This window comes from Hemibagrus wyckioides, linkage group LG02 (assembly GCF_019097595.1).
Source record: "Hemibagrus wyckioides isolate EC202008001 linkage group LG02, SWU_Hwy_1.0, whole genome shotgun sequence".
Lineage (NCBI taxonomy): Eukaryota > Metazoa > Chordata > Actinopteri > Siluriformes > Bagridae > Hemibagrus > Hemibagrus wyckioides.
Window position 1 is genome coordinate 7,463,305 of NC_080711.1, and position 17,057 is coordinate 7,480,361.

A 17,057-nucleotide genomic window follows, 5' to 3' on the forward strand; every position below is an offset into this window, starting at 1 on the left:
GTTAACTGCCTGATTCAGGACAAACTGCTGCCAAGATAATTAGCTCTGACCTTCCCTCTGTATCTGCCTGACTTCCAGTGAATTGACATGCAAATCCAATGCTGATTCCAGTAGCCAAGAAGCAGCGAATGGTCAAAGGGAAAGAGTTTTGTGTGTTGAAATGCTTTGGTTTGTTTGGTTGGTAGGTTGGTTAGTTTTCAGATCCAGGTTTATATCTGCTTGCAGTTTAAATTACCCATGGTCTTTTATGCAGTCAAAATGTCTAAGAATATCATATATTTACAACAACCAACACATCTGTGAAGGGAAGTTGGCCATTTATAGTTTTAATGATACATGGAGACCTTTAAGCCAATTCACACTGAAATATCCTTAATTCAAAAAGCCAGTAAAGCTACAGCTACAGTCCCAGAGGGGAAAGACCTGGTGCACTGAAGAAATTCAAGGCATCTAAATCCAGGTCTGCTTTTCGCTAACAAAACAAACTGAAAAAAAAAAAAAAAACATATATAGCCATGAAGTGTTGACTACTTTTATTTAGATTTAGAATTGAAGCTAGGTTAAAGACATTGATACAATCACTACATCTTAATCTTTTTCACATGGCAAGAAACCAATCACAGTATATGGAAGAATGCTAATGTGGTTGGCCACAGTGAATCTGCATGTATCAGCAGCTTTCCTTTAGTCAAACGTGATTATAAATAATACACATTCTGAGAGGTCCCAAATCACCCCTGGGCTGCCTCAAGTTTGGGAAATGCCTCCATATTGGTTTTGGCGAACTCTAAAAATGTCAACTCCAGGACTAGTCTGAAATATCATAACACTAGGGTATGCTAAGCAGATGCAGTCAGCGTATGAAAATATCAATTTCTCAAGAGACTACATAGCTGGCATTTCAGTTCAATCCAAAGGTGTTCAGTGGGGCTTCAGGTCAGGGTGCAGTCTATATCACTGCCCCAGCCAGTGATGGAGGCATTGTGTTAATTATATCCCAAGGGTATCTCTTTCATTAGAAAGACTTTGTGTCACCAAGAAGTTATAGCCTGTGCCCCTCTGTTCCTGTGGTATTTGGAGTCTAGCCACAGGGTGATAACTTATGTAAGTCTCACTTCCCCAATGCACTTGCTGGAACTAATCAGTAGTTCCAGCATCTACAGCAGGATTGCCAACTGTATATTGTATGCTACATGTTAGGGTGATGAAGTGGCTAGGATTCTAGGGTTCATTGTGTGAGCTATATTGGAGGAAGGGAGAACTGCACCGAATTTGTCATGGGACCAAGCACTGATGTCTGCACACTGCCTGCCCCGTCTAGGACTCAACGGGGATCAACGGGGCCTTTGTGGATGCCGGACCAGGTTGCTGTGACCTAAAGAGGCCACATTTCCTGTCTGTTTGTTCATACTGGTTTCACAACTTGGAAACCAGCTTTATCCTTTCTTGCCATCATGCATAAAGCAGGCTGCAGTGAGTACAATGGCTGACATATTGTGTGTGCCATACCCTGTATGATGCATTCATAATCTCTCATTATCAAGTCTTCTGTGCTTTATCTAGTGAGGCAACCAATGAACCGATGTTACAGACATCAGTAATGTGGCCGCCCTGCTTGTCGAACTCTGTAGAGCCTTCTAGAGAATGTTTATATACATGAATGGTTTGCTGTTATTTGTACAACATGATGTATAACTTCTGGAATTAACAGAACAGTGTTGTTGTGTTCGCCATTCATCTAACTTGGCAAGCTCAGTAGAGACTGCACACCATGTCTGGCCAGGGAGTCAGTAAACTGAGCAGGAAAATAATAAAGAGAGAGAAATTTGAAGAATAGAGAGAAGCTTGTCTAACAGTCCTCCTACTGATAAGCTGATTCAGTCATGGAGATTTTCTTCTTCACATTTACAACAATGAGATATTTCTCTTTGTCTTCTCAGGTGCTTGTTCTGTCCCTTGTCACCATGAGATTGGACGATTGCACATGAATCTCTTCTTATCTAAATTATTGATTGAAACAATTCTCAGTGTACTTGATTGCTAGCATATCTTCAAGCTATAATGAAAATAAAAAATAATAAACAGAGAATTTATTATTTTTGTTATTTATCCTCACCCTAAACTGTATGAATTTCGAATTTGGTTAAAATATATAGTTTCACAAATGTGATAATCAACATTAACAATCTAAGACCTGACTATGTTCATATTGGAAATATACATTTTTTAGGTGTAATTACAGGTTTAATTCTTTTTTTTACTCTTGGTATTCCTCCATACATGGATTACTACACAAGTAACGTATTTAAGGAGAAGAAATGTTTTTTTATATATAAATCATTTATTGATGAAAGTGTTAATTGGGTTGATTTGTGATCTTTGCTGGTGAATTTTATTCATGGAAAAGCATGTACATGACTCCACTCATATGTTCATCTGCATGTTGTTGACCATTCCTCGTGTTGTGGACCCTCCTAACAACAGGCTTGAATTTGATTGGCTGGGACTCATAGCCCCCCACCCCACCCCACCCCACCCCCCTGGCTGTTCGCTGCCCCTTATTGGCTACTTTAGGTAAAAGAAAGTCTTCAGCCAGCACATACTCCCCCTACGAGTAAAAAGTGACTCCCATGAGCTAATTCAGTCCCTTGCACTCGTGTTACTGAAGTGAGAGATGGAGCAGTAGGCTTAAAATGGGGTCGAGGGCGCAAAAGCTTACGTTTTCAACAGGAATGGACCAACACAGTAAGGCAGGCCAAGCCATAAAAGAGAAAGAATAGAGACACTGTCAGATAAAGGAAGAAAGAGTGCGAGAGAGACAAAAACAGGGAATAGATCAGTTTGGCAAGCTGATAAAAAAAAAAGAGCATGCCTTAAAATGAGGGTGAACAGTGGAGAGTAAAACAGAACTGTACAGAGAGAGAGAGAGAGAGAGAGAGAGAGAGAGGCCTGAAAGACAGACATTAGATGATTAAATTGAATCCACAGGGGTGTGACAGAATTGTCATAAGGAATGAAGAAAAGCAAGACGAACTTTGACGCTGTCAGTGTTTGCATAATTATGAGCGAGCATACACACCTGTGTGAGTTGGAGCGCGTGACACAGCACAGAGATGAAGGGTTTTATCTTAAGGCTGCTGTCCATCCTTATTTTCGCCTGCTTCGGCAGTGTGCTGCTCTGGCACTACTTTACTCACAGGTGAGTGTTTTATCCTGATCGTTTTTAAAAAGATTAAGTAAATAAGTCATGAAACACACACACACACATTTTGGAATTGCGGCTTTAAAATGATATCAACACCGTACACTTAATAAATCTGACCTTAAATTAGTCCAAATTAAAAAAAAATATGTGACTATGTCTAGTCTGCTATTTGTAATTTTTTTTTATTTAATATCAACTTTATATTGAGCGTGTTATAGTTTTGCGTTACTTTCTCGTGGTTTTTACTTTGTTTTGATGCACTTATTCTGTCTTGCATTTTCTGTCATGCTCTGTTCATTACCAAGGCATTGCGTTTTCGTGTAATGTGTTATATTCTTCGTAATTTAAAGGCTGTAATTTAATTCATTAAGCCATTATTCAGCAGCGGGGAGGGGGGGGGGACGGCTCTCTTATTGGCTACCGTATATCTGTCATTGTAGCCCATTCGGACCATATTTAACCATTTAGTTGCCATTGTCTAACTATTTTTCTTCGAAAAAAATCAAATCAAATTTTGGACAAACCTTAGCTGCTTTTGTACAAAAAGTGTAGCCAGTATAGTTACAGGAAACATATCGCTTCCTTCTGGACAATCTGTCGCTTTCAATTTTCTCTCTTGAGTGATCATGTTACTTGTACTTATGTCCGAGATCACAACACAGCTGCTGTGTTTAATTTATGTGTATGGTATATGGCGGTTTTATCGGGGTTATATCAGGGCAGCAGCTTGGAAATGTTATGAATGGAAGTTATTGCTGCTGAATGGGTTTCATGTTCCGGTCACTATTTCATGCTCGTTCCGGGGTCTGTAAGTGAACGCAAAGAATAAGAGACACGCAAACACGTAATATTAGGGAGAAAGCGGTGACGTCACGGGTGTATTCACTAGCGCGTGACGTAGAAGGCTTTACTTCAATTCAATTCAATTTATTTGCATAGAGCCTTTTACAATGGACATTGTCTCAATGCAGCTTTACACAAATGTAGAGAAACAGAGAAGGGAGAGAATATATATATATATACACACACACACATATACATATATATATATAATGTATGTGTGTGTGTGTGTGACGTTTGAATTAAAGTTACTATTTTATCTCTATTTTATCCCTAATGAGCAAGTCTGCGGCGATGGTGGCAAGGAAAAAAATCCCTGTGATGATATGAGGAAGAAACCTTGCTTTTCTTGCTTTAAAAGTATTTGCCGAAAGCGATCTTCACTCGACTTGCTTTGTATATCGTGTGCGCATGCGTGAGCAGTGATTTTGGGAAATCCACTTGGGGGGCGTCATGGAAATGTAAACAGTAAATATACAGTGTCGTAGATGGTGATGTTTACATTGCCTATTGTCCTGCTTTAGTAAATTCGTATTGTATTGATCTGTTTGAACATATTTGTACACGTGCACTTTATGTAGTCCTGTGCACACTGTGCACCTTTATGTAGTCCTGTGTAAGTTAAAGTAGGTAGTGTAAGGTAGTTAGTGGATTATTTAAAAATTATTAAACACTCTAGACCCCAACAATTCATATAACGAATGTCAAATACAGTTAAAAATAGCTAAAACAATGAAAACAAACTACTTACATTTGTATACAAAGTTGGCTGAGAGTTGTTTTTAGCTGAAAGGCTTTAGAAAATGTAACTGACAGTGACTGTGTGGAGTTTGTTGACTGTCAACAGTGACTGTGTGGAGTTTGTTAAGACTTAAGACAAATTCCTGCAAATCATCTGCAAATTTATGATGTTCTTTCACCATACCTACCTATGTAGTCATTGGTATTCAGAATATCCATCAATGCAGACAGGACACTAATGTGGAGAACAAGTAGGGAATAATCTCTTCTTAAACTCTGTTCCCTTATTCTTTGTGTCCTGTCTATTAAATAACAGTACACATCACAATAAACAAATCATTACCTTGGTTAGTTGTATTAAAAGACAATAAATAAAATAAATTGCATGAATTCTGGTCCCGCTGCTGTGATGTCAAAATGTTTTCGTGGGGATTTTTAAAGACACATGATGTGACACACCATTTGTTGTTTTGTTTTTTTAGATAGTCTGACTGTACACACATGTCGTTTAAAAGAAAAATAAAGTTTTAAGCCCTGCGGGTTAATTATATGCTTAATGTCATTTAAGAATGCGCTCACATTCATGACTGTCTCTTGTTTTGCACAGTCTATTGTTGAGGTATCTCGTCATTGACTGTGATTGTGTGTTCAAGGTGTATTCACATAACTGGTTCAGTTACTCATGGAATTTTAACCCAGTTCTGCTGGTATCTCCTCGCTTATGAAGAATTTTCTTTCCATATGCCACGTCGTTCTAAACCAGACGAAACTTATCTTTGTAGTGTTGCTTTTCTATAGGTTGGTACTGAAGTGTTGAGCTACTGCAATATTCACTGTTATGTGGGTCCTGGATGTTATTTATCCCATCAAGGATGCATCTTCACAACAATGATGGGTTTCAATCAAAGAATAAATGCATGCGAAGTAAAATTTGACCTGATCAAATTAGACGTAAATAAAAAATTATGTATTTGTTATGTTATTGTAAAACAGTTCCTGTTATCACATTATAGCAGCTATAAACAGTCTTTTTCCCAGCAGCCTGTCCTTTCTCTCTCTCTCTTTGACATAAAATGGACAAAAACAGCCCAGAGTGTCATGTTGCCAAGAAACCAAAGAGTACAAGGTCCTTTCTCCTGTAGGGCTTCTTGTTTTGGAAAACTTACTGATACGTACTGACTTACAAAGCACTGACACTGGAGACTTTCCTAAATGTTAATTACAGTAAATGTCTCCCTACAAAAAAGATTCACTATATCAATAGATTTACCATGATTCTTTGTTTCAATTTTAAAACTTATAACTAAAAAATATAAATCATTTAATCAGTTTATTATTATGCTTAGATTTTAGTTTGAGCACATTACTATTAACCTGTCATTTGAATTTCATCGATCAACGCCTTCAATCAGTGTTATATTCATTACATCAACTTTAATCAAACAGTTTATTCATAGGCAGTTATTTGTCTATTTATATCTAATTATGGCAGCAGCAACTTCAAGTCTAAATTTGACAAAACAAATTTATTGCTCCATTAAGGTTGTATTGTGAACAGTTTGCCTGTAGGCATGGGCAAAAAAAATATGTTTCATTGTGCAATTTTTTTTTATAGATTCTAGAAGTTTCTGGTACAACTGCATTATTTCCTCATGAACATACAAGTCATATTTGCGGTAACCGATAAGACAAAGAGACGATCCTGACACTTCTTCATTAAGGGTATTAAAAGTGTTCCTAACAGAAACGTACAAATACAGATATGAATAGAAGGCACACTATTTTTGTAAGAATTTGTACTTTTTCGTTATGATTATTATAGAAGAAAGCTTGTTAGAAAGGTTTATAGGACATTTGGTTATTTGTTTGAGTCTTGGTGTGTTTTGATACTTGAATCTCACAGAATAAAGGAAAGGATATATAAGCAGGATGTTTTTATTTCATGAAGGGAGGACAAACATTTTATACAGATTATATTAACAAACTATTAACATGTATTTGTTTGTTCATTAGTCAGGGCTAACCCAGACATTATAAAATGCACCTATAAACATTACCACTAACTTCCACTTGATGCCGAAACCTGGTTATCATACTGTTCAGTTTTTAGACGGTTAACAATCCTACCCAAACTTCAGCTAAACTGAAGGAAAAACTGTGTCACAGACTTTTCCAAGAAGCAGTGAATGGCCAAGGACAGAATGAACCCTGAATGTGGGGAGCTCTGTTGTCTGACTGGTTTTGTTTGTGGTGTGTTTATGGTTCTGAGCCAAGTCGCTGTAACTGTTTGTAACTGGGATTCTTCTCTTATGCACTCACTCGCAGCAGCTGCACCATATTCGACTGCCAAGTTGCTATTTATATTTGTAAAGATACATGAAGAGTCTATGAATTCACATTGGAATACCCTTAGAGAGAGAAAAAGCCAGGTCAGTCATGTCTACAGTCCCAGTGGGGACAAAACATACTGCACTGAAGAAAACTCTGCATCTGTATGAGAAAATTCCATGGCTGCTTTCCACCAGGCCAGAAGAGAATAAAACAATTAACCGACACAGAGAGACACACAAACACATTTAGAGTCCAAATCTTCTTTTTTTTATTTGTTCTTTCTTATTTTCAATGTGGGGTTAAACATTTTTATCCATCTTTACCAAGGGTGATAATTATTCTGGGCATGGCTATATATATATATATATATATATATATATATACTAAATTCTTAGAATATATTACTAAATATTACTAAATTCTATATATATATATATATATATATATATATATATATATATATATATATATATATATATATATATATATATATATATATATATATATATATAATATAGAATTTAGTAATATTTAGTAATATTTAGTAATATATTCTAAGAATTTAGTAATAGAGTTTACCATTTTAGTCATTTAAACAAAAAAATGCTAAATTGGCATTTGAAATATATATATATATATATATATATATATATATATATTATAGCATTTTTTTGTTTAAATGACTAAAATGGTAAACTCTATTACTAAATTCTTAGAATTGATAAATAAATTAATTGGCCATTTTTTTCCCTATCACTGTAATTAGGTACTATTTGTATACCTAATATGAATGTTTTACAGTCTGAGTTTTAGACTGATTTAATTTCTTAAGTGGACTTGCTTTGAATAAAGCATTCATTTACATTTCTGTCATTTAGCAGATGCCCTTATCCAAAGTGACTTACATTTTTATATCATTTTATACAATTTATAGCAATTGAGGGTAAAGGGCGTTGCTCTGGAGTCCATCGCAACTATCAGTAGTCTAACACCTTAACTACTAAGCTACCACCCCCCACCCCCCATTAGGCTCTTTGGGTGCATGTAATCGACTATATCCTTCCTTATTTCATTGTTTTTCTTTATCTTTGGGTTAAGTCTGTGTCAGTAATAAGAATTATACTGTAATTAAACAAAATCAACCTGAAGTTTTTAAATATATAGATACTGTTACTGTTGTTCTCACGATTACTGATGTTTTCACCCTTCACTGATTTTCTCCATGTCTCCTCGCAGAGATCCAGTTGTCATCCGTCCAAATGACGTTAACCAAAAACCTGTCAACAGCATGTGAGAATCCAGTACACCACACCGAAGTTACACAAAACATCCTTAAACTCCCATTTTAGCTTTTTTTTTGTTTGTTTAAATGACCCAAATAAGCCCAAACCTCCACAGCCAAGGCAGCTATTTCTAGTGCCTCTTGAATACAGAAGAACTTATTACTGAAATAAAGGACTAATGAGCTTAAAGCCTTCTCATTCATATTCACAAAATTAAACCCCAACACGTACATTTTAGTAAAAAGTTTCTCTTTGCATAATTGGGATTATATATTAGCATTATTTTATAGACTTCATTTTACTATATAGTATTTACTCTATTTAATTTTACAGTACTTTTTTTATGATCGTTTTTTATGATTTAACTGAAAGTCGCGTGTTAAGGCACACTGGCAGACTTGGTGTTTGCACACAATAAAGTGTCGAAACACCATTGATGAATGAGGGCTGTTGGCTTTTATGACTTTTTATGAGTTCCCAAAATATATACTGGCAATTATGTCATTGAATTGCTCTTTTTCTGTGGGTAACATGGTCATTTTTTTTTTTTTACACCAGTCTGCAGGGTCACACGGTTCACGATTATCTGATAAAACCGTTTTATATTTGAGGTGGTTGCAAATGATGCACTTTTTATTACTGATGTCCGTCTTGTTGAATATTTTCTCCAAACGCAGCAAGATATAGGTTCATGTTTTACTTGATTTCTATGTTTACTAATTAAATTCACATAGATATGTTTTTTTTTGTTTGTTTATATTGTTTTTTATCTATATAAGTCTTTAAACTGTCTGAGTTTTTTTTCTATAACCTTGACTGATTTAGCCTTTTAAGTGCACCTGAACTAAAAAAAATAAAACGTTAATTTAATGTCCATTAGGCTTTGGGTGATTAGATAAAATGTATATTTCCTTATTTAATCTCTATTCTTTATCTTTGGGTTTGGTCTGTGGCCAATAGGGATTATACTGTATAATGACTAAGACAAGATAAGACTAAGATAAAAAAAATGTTTATTATACACTATTTAATGAACTGAGAAAGGCTAGAAATTTGTTTATTCTAATATCACATGGAAGCCCATTCCTTTTATGCAGAAAAGTTACACTGGCGTAACGTATCATCTCTATTTTTGGCAGCGGCTCAATTATTTTTGACTTATAGTTTTCTTATTATATTATATTTCAGAATGATCTCAAATTATCTCAAATTTTACACATAATGAGTTGACGCTGCAGATAATGAAACTCTTACTGTATCTATCGTCTCTTTAGTATGGTAGCTTAATCAGCTGGCTTTGTAGGAAGATAACTGGTACTATAAAATCTAACACAAATAGCTGCTTAAATGATAATCAAACAGTGATTTCATATTTAGACTACACACCAGATATTCCTGTTAAGTAAGCACATTCTCTGTATGACCATCTAGCTACATCCATTGCTTGATTAAATACACTATATTGCCAGAAGTTTTGGGACACCTCTCCAAATCATTGAATTCAGGCAACTTTGTTCAGAGTCAATAGCTACGGACCTCCAAACTTCATGTGGCCTTCAGATTAGCTCAAGAGCAATGCGTAGAGAGCTTCAGGGAATGGGTTTTCATGACCAAGCAGCTGCATCCAAGCCTTACATCACCAAGTGCAATGCAGTTACCAGGAGAACGGTACTTGCCTGACTGCATTGTGAGAAAGTGTAAAGTTTGGTGGAGGGGGGATTATGGTGTGGTGTTGTTTTTCAGGGGTTGGGCTTGACCACTTAGTTCCAGTGAAAAGAACTCTTAATGCTTCTGCATACCAAGACATTTTGGACAATTTCATGCTCCCAACTTTGTGGGAACAGTTTGGGGATGACCCCTTCCTGTTCCAACATGACTGCACACCATAAAGACATGGATGAGTGAGTTTGGTGTGGAGGAACTTGACTGACCTGCACAGAGTCCTGACCTCAACCTGATAGGACACCTTTGGGATGAATTAGAGCGGAGACTGCGAGCCAGGCCTTCTTGTCCAACATCAGTGCCTGATCTCACAAATGTGCTTCTAGTGGAATGGTCAAAAATTCCCATACACACTCCTAAACCTTGTGGAAAGCCTTCCCAGAAGAATAGAAGCTGTTATAGCTGCAAAGGGCGGGACAACTCCATGTTAAACCCTACGGATTAAGAATGGGAATTAAACTTCATGTGCATGTAAAGGAAGATGTCCCAAAACTTTTGGCAGTATAGTGTAGGAGGAGCCAAGTGGCCCCTGTCTCTAGATGGGGTCAGTAGATTATGGATCGCCTTTTAACTATTCTCATTTGAATTGGAATATCGGATATTTGAGAGAATAAGTCAAATATTTTAGATAATAAAATAAATTTTTACATATTGCTGCTGCCATAAATGCTGAGGTGGTGGTGGTTGTTCTTTTTGGGCTGCCCCTGTTCTGGGTCAGCACAGAGGATCATTTGGTCCATTTAGGTTTTACGCTGGATGCCCTGACGCAACCCTCCCATTTTATTTGGGCTTGGGACCGGCACTGAGAGTTAACTCTCATGATTCCTATTGCCTACTTGGTATCAGCGGGTTTCTCTACAATCTGCATCTAGTTTAATCATAAAATGTCAGTGTCTAATTAAGTGATTGCAGCACACCACATGTTTGTTATTTGCTTTGCTACACTTGCAAATGTTTCTGTCTGTCTCTCTTCACAGTGATGTGGCTGCCAGCGATCCACTCAAGGTTCAACAACAACCTGCAAAGTGAGAATATAACACAGTTCATAGAAACATCACTTGCTATTATATAGAAAATTTTGCCACATTAATGCCACATACCTGAATATTAGACACATTTTATAAGCGATAGAACTTTATTGATCCTGAAGGAATTTTTTTTTGCCAGAGACTGATTCATAGTACACAAAAGAAATAAATATAAATTTTATATATATATATATAGTACGAAAAGGTGCTTGAGAATTAAGATAATATTGCACATATGACGTTGCAGATGGTATGATATTAATGTACATATTGTAAATATTGTAGATAAAGATCAGCTACCTTCTAAAATGGGAGAAGTTATAGAGTTTGATTGCCACTAGTAAGAAAGACCTCCTGAGGTGATCTGTGGTTGTCCTCGGTGGTCTCAGTCTTATCCCACCGTTGCTGCTTTCTTATTGTGCATTTGTGGGATTATTTTGCAGGAGAAATGACATTGTTGACCGACTGATAGCAAGTTACTCTACCAGCTGGAAAAAGCATGAGCAGAATCTTCAATCCTATAGGTAATACACACACACAGGTCACGACATGAGTGTCCAGTCACCAAATGTCCACCAGGTGGAAGTAGTGAGAAATTACATGTGGTTGAAAGACTAATATCTGAAAATCTTTCTTAGTTAAAAGTGAAATTGCCTTGTAGGGAAGCGAAGGAGTTGTTTACTCAGTCATACTGAAAGCTCTCATGCTGAAGTTCCATACTGCAATTTAGTGACCTATCAAGATCTCTCATCTTATTCAGATGCACACAAATAGTTATAGCATTAATGACTGCACTGGAGCCCATGGAATTGATGCATAGCATGCAGGATGAGAGAAGAAGAGACGTTTGAGATGGTCTAACTTCAAAGTATGAACATAAAGAGTTAAGTGGTGTTGTTTTGGTTTTTCAGGTCATTGCTAAGCAACAAATGCAATGCCATTTCCGCAGCTGTGGTTACCCAGCACAACTCACCCACAGGGACAAATATTACTTTTGATGCAGATAGGAAAAAGATATTGGAGGTGACACCAGCCCTGTACAATCTATTTCCCAAGGTATATTGTCACAGAAATATGCACAAATATACAGAAATATGTTAATACTAGTACTAATGCTTTGTATGCCGTGTGTGCATGCGTTTAGGAAACCCCATTTAAAAATGCACCATGGGACACGTGTGCTGTCGTAGGCAACGGAGGAATCTTAACCAATAGCAACTGTGGGAAACAAATCGACTCTGCCTCATATGTCATCAGGTCTGCTTCTAATTTACACAGGACAGCCAAAACCAGGAAATAGAATTAGACCAAATGATCTAAAAATACACAGTGACACATCAAGTCTCTCCTAACATCTTGTTGTACTTCTGCTCTCTCTTGATTCTCAGGTGTAACCTTCCTCCATTGAAAAATGGACATGAGAAAGATGCAGGAAGTAAATCAAACATTGTCACAGCCAACCCCAGCATCCTCAATCAGAAGTAAGCCTATGTGTGTGTGGTGGGGGTGTGTTTGTGGAAATGATTAGATGGGTAAATATTTAAATACAGGCATGCTGGAAAAATAATTGTTTAATATGCATTTCAGTATTATTTGTATTAATTTGTATTTGTCTGTCACACAAAAAAACGTGACACAACATTTTGATTTTGGGAGCAAAGTATAGAAGGAATATATAAATGATGGTGGATGGATGATATTCATACAACTAATAAACAACATTTAGAACCATCAGTTTATGGCAACAAAATGTTTCCTTGATTTTAATACAGATGAGTTTTTGGGGTTTTTTTGTAGTAATAGTTTTAGCAAAGCAAGATTGATGCTTGATGGCTCTTAGAATCAGGCATTGCAAAGTGCGTAAATGGATGAAAATATGGTACATACCACACCATGCATAATGTTTTACCTTTTCTCATTTTAGCTAATGAAACCCAAAACACCCAAATAATCTCAGCTCATCAAGAAATACTTCATGGGAATTCATTAAGGCGTGCAGCTCCTTATTTCTCTCCGATTCTTTGCAGGTACGGTGCACTAAACGACCGGCGACGGTTATTTGTGGAAGATGTTCAGTTGTATGGAAACGCCCTGATCTTGCTGCCTGCCTTCTCTTATCGGCAAAACACAGCTGTGTCCCTGCGTGCCCTCTACTCCCTGGAGGACTTTGGCTACGATGGCCCACAGGCAGTCTTCTTTAACCCGGCGTACCTGAGAAACCTGGCAGAATTTTGGCGTCGTCAGGGACTTCGCTCAATGCGCCTCAGTACTGGTATCATGATGGCCAGCTTGGCACTGGAGCTCTGCAAAAATGTTCACCTGTACGGCTTCTGGCCTTTTTCAGTACACCCGTACACCTCCAAGCGGCTCACCAACCACTACTATGATAACAAACCAGCAAACAACATAGTGCACGCCATGTCGGCTGAGTTTGAAGCCTTGCTGAATCTGCATAACAAGGGAGTGATCCATCTGCATATAGGAGAGTGTACGAATTAAACTATGTGGACTTCCTAATAATCTGTGCCTCAGTTGTACCATGATCTCAGGTTAACTAAACCATTTTTTTATTTGCCATAATATTAATAATAATAATATCTGATGCAGTTTACAGGTGCAGTTTGCAAGGTACTTCCTATTATAAAGAAAAAATACTATTATACTGTATAGAGAAAATACTATTTATGTACTGTTTAATGACTATCACACTGTGGAACAATGTCCAGCGGCAGTTGTAAACCACAGAGCATTTCCAGTTTGTAGAAAGCATCGGACCTGGTAACTATGTGCTTATCCAGCTGCTAGTCAAAAGTCCAATAGAAAATGGGTTCTTCACTGGATAATCAATATTAGCTTCCTGAAAAGGTTCTAGTATGGAACTGTCTCGTATAGGGAAACACTGTGGACATATAATTTTTAAGGAATTAAGTATCTTTTAATGTGTCATTTAGCCGAATCGTTTTCTCAAGGTGCTTAGATACAAATCCTAGAACAGCACAATCCAGCAGTGAGAGGTGATTTCCTCACTGCAGCAGTATTGGAACAGTCGTCATCACTGCAAAAAATATCCGTTAATGAGTGGAGTTTTCAGACTTAACAAAGCCTCTGCATGGCCTTTTGATATGGAAAAGGACAGGAGATTTTAGAACGAGTATGTGTTGAATGCGATGATAAATGTTAAAGACTCTAAATTTATGTATGCCTTTTATGCAATGTTTGAGGGCTGTTTTTGTAAAGAATATTATTTCTGAATATTATTACAAGAAGGAAGAGGATGTCTGTTGCTGTTATATTTTAATTCCAGTAATGAGTGCACTCATGGGTTGTTTTGTTGTTGTTGTTGTTGTTGTTTATTTGTTTGTTTGTTTGTTTTTTACATTTGGGTAGCTTTTATTCTCTCAAAATGACTTAATGACGTGTATGTGTGTATATGTATGTATGTGTGTGTGTGTGTGTGTGTGTGTGTATGTATGTATGTATATATATATTATATGTACACACATACATATATATATACATATATATACATACATATATATATATATATATATATGTATGTGTGTGTGGGTGTATGTATGTAGCTTCATAAGTCCTGGAAATGTGTTACTTTATTTTCCTGTTATGCTTGAACCTAAAATAACACAAAATAGCTTTATTCTTTCTATGGTCTATGTGAACTATTTAGTACAAGGGTACTTTGACAGCATTTAGTCTGTGTACTGAGTCCAAGTCAAAATGAAGATGACACTTTTGATAGTTCTGATTCGGTTGTAGTTTTTGGGGGTTTGAGGACACACTGAATGTTAAAGTTCACACTATAAATAAATCCATAAATCCATTTTATTTGTTCTGGCCAAAAACGTGCATGCACAAACAAATATACACACAGTCATCTTCCTGCCTGTGCAATTCCATGCTAAACCACACCCCCTTTATGAAAAATCTATTGCCATGAAGCTAGATTAATAGAGAATTAACTGAGTTATCCTGTCTCCCCATCAAAAGGCATCCTACAGAAACAGCTAATATGTATATGGAATATTATCATGCAATGAAATGTGTTTGTTTATTTTGATTACAGCCACAGAACTAATTATCAAAGGGTGTGATCACTTATGGCATGGATGGGCTACAACACAAGAGGATCACATCCAGTTCCTGACAAGAACAGGAATCTGAGGCTACAGCCTGCACAGGATCAGTGAAACTGTACTGGTGAATATTACCATTACCTGGTTTGATGAATCTTGTTTTCTGCTGCCACGTTCAGATGGTCACTCTGAATTTGGCATCGACAGCATGAATCATGGACACAGTGCCGACTGTCGATGGTGTTATAATGAGGAAGGGAGGAATGTTCTGCTTTGGCACACATTGGGCAGCTTAAAACAAACTGAGCATCATTTAAATGAGCATCAACAGAATATCTCAGCATTCATGATGATAATAGCTCCAACATGATAATGAACCATTTCACAAATCACATGTCATCGCAAGCTACTGAGCTGTCATGAGCAGGACAATGAGTTCAGTGTGCTTCAGTGGCCTTCCAATGTCACCCCGATCTGAATCCAACAGAGCATTTTTGGGATGTGGAAAATCTGCAGAAGTGATGTAATGCAGTCATGTCATTGCAAACTAGAATCTCAAAGTACTGTTTCTAACACCTTGTAGAATCTATACCATGAAGAAGTTCGGTTCAATCCAATATTAGTATGCAGTTCCTAATTAAGTGACCAATGTTTTTATATATTAAAAAAAACCAACTGTTAATATACCCAGTCTCTGTCATAATGGACTAGAGATTCAGCTTTTATAAACAGCCACTCTATAGCTGAAATGTCATGGCCCTAATATAAAAATGTGGTTTCAGCTGCATTCCCAGGACAAAGGATTTAATCTAATTAAATGACATCTGCTGCAAAAGACTAAAGTCACTGTGATAAAATTATGGGCTGAAAAAAATCATGAAAAAATTAGGTTTTTCTGCAAATAGCTTACTTTTGAAAAAATGTAATTTAAATAAATTCAGTTACCTAATAAAAATACAAATTTATTATAAATATTATAATATAAAAATATGAATATTATAATTATTATATATAACATTATATATATTATTATCAAGATATTTAACCACCAGGACAGCTTATGTTTAAATGCAAAACTTATTTTAAATATATAATTATTTTATTTGTATTTATTTCTAATTTCAGATTTGGCAGTAATGATTTTTTTTTTACGTCTGATTTTTTCTTAAGTCTGCCTACTTTTGTAATCGGACTTGAATTCTAAAACTTTCCTTCTAGGTTGTAATACATGCGCAAATGAAACATAATTCAAATCCAGTTTTTCAGAACTACACTGTTTGTCCCAAAGCATGTAGACATGAGATCATGTAGATCATGTGGATGGTTTATTTTATTTTATTTTTTTCAGAATGCCTTGCATATTTTACAATTCGGTGCAAAGTAGTGAAGAACAAGAATTTCTGCACATGCAAATTCAGGAGAAAAAATAATCCAAATCACAAGTCTAACAGGCGAATATAACAGTACAGTTTAAGCCAGGTGAAGTATCATGGAGTGTACTTTATTAGCTGTTAGTACTGACTTGACTGACCCAATTTAATACCAAAGATTTATATTCTGACTTAAACCACTCAACTAATGTTCTAATAAGTACTTATAAAGGAAATAAAATGAAAAAGGGATTTTTAAAATGTATTTATTTATATTTTTTTCATTTTTATCTTAGAACTTTTTGGAACAGGGACTTGAATCATCACAACCTCAAATATTTAAGACCAAAATGAAAATAGTAGTGAAATGTACGTTTTATTTTAATCAGTTTTATTTGGTAGATAAACGAACTAAGAAACTTATTTTTTTCTTTCTTTTTATTAAA

General features: G+C 36.2%; 1 protein-coding gene across 2 annotated transcripts; it reads left to right on the top strand.

Annotated features, from left to right (window-relative positions):
- Window positions 1–2,657: 2,657 nt before the first annotated feature.
- Window positions 2,658–16,189, top strand: LOC131370678 (alpha-2,8-sialyltransferase 8F-like). 2 transcript variants are annotated; one of them, XR_009207457.1, is made up of 9 exons: window positions 2,658–3,199; window positions 8,354–8,407; window positions 11,100–11,147; window positions 11,594–11,674; window positions 12,062–12,206; window positions 12,295–12,407; window positions 12,539–12,631; window positions 13,178–13,699; window positions 15,232–16,189. XR_009207457.1 is itself a non-coding variant. In XM_058418084.1 (8 exons), exons 1-8 carry the CDS (start codon window positions 3,114–3,116, stop codon window positions 13,647–13,649), a joined length of 1,092 nt encoding a protein of 363 aa, XP_058274067.1. In that variant the 5' UTR covers window positions 2,658–3,113; the 3' UTR covers window positions 13,650–14,000. The 2 variants fall into 2 exon arrangements, 1 of the variants encoding a protein (XP_058274067.1); XM_058418084.1 differs by lacking the exon at window positions 15,232–16,189 and having other exon boundaries at window positions 13,178–14,000.
- The last annotated feature ends 868 nt before the right edge of the window (window positions 16,190–17,057 follow it).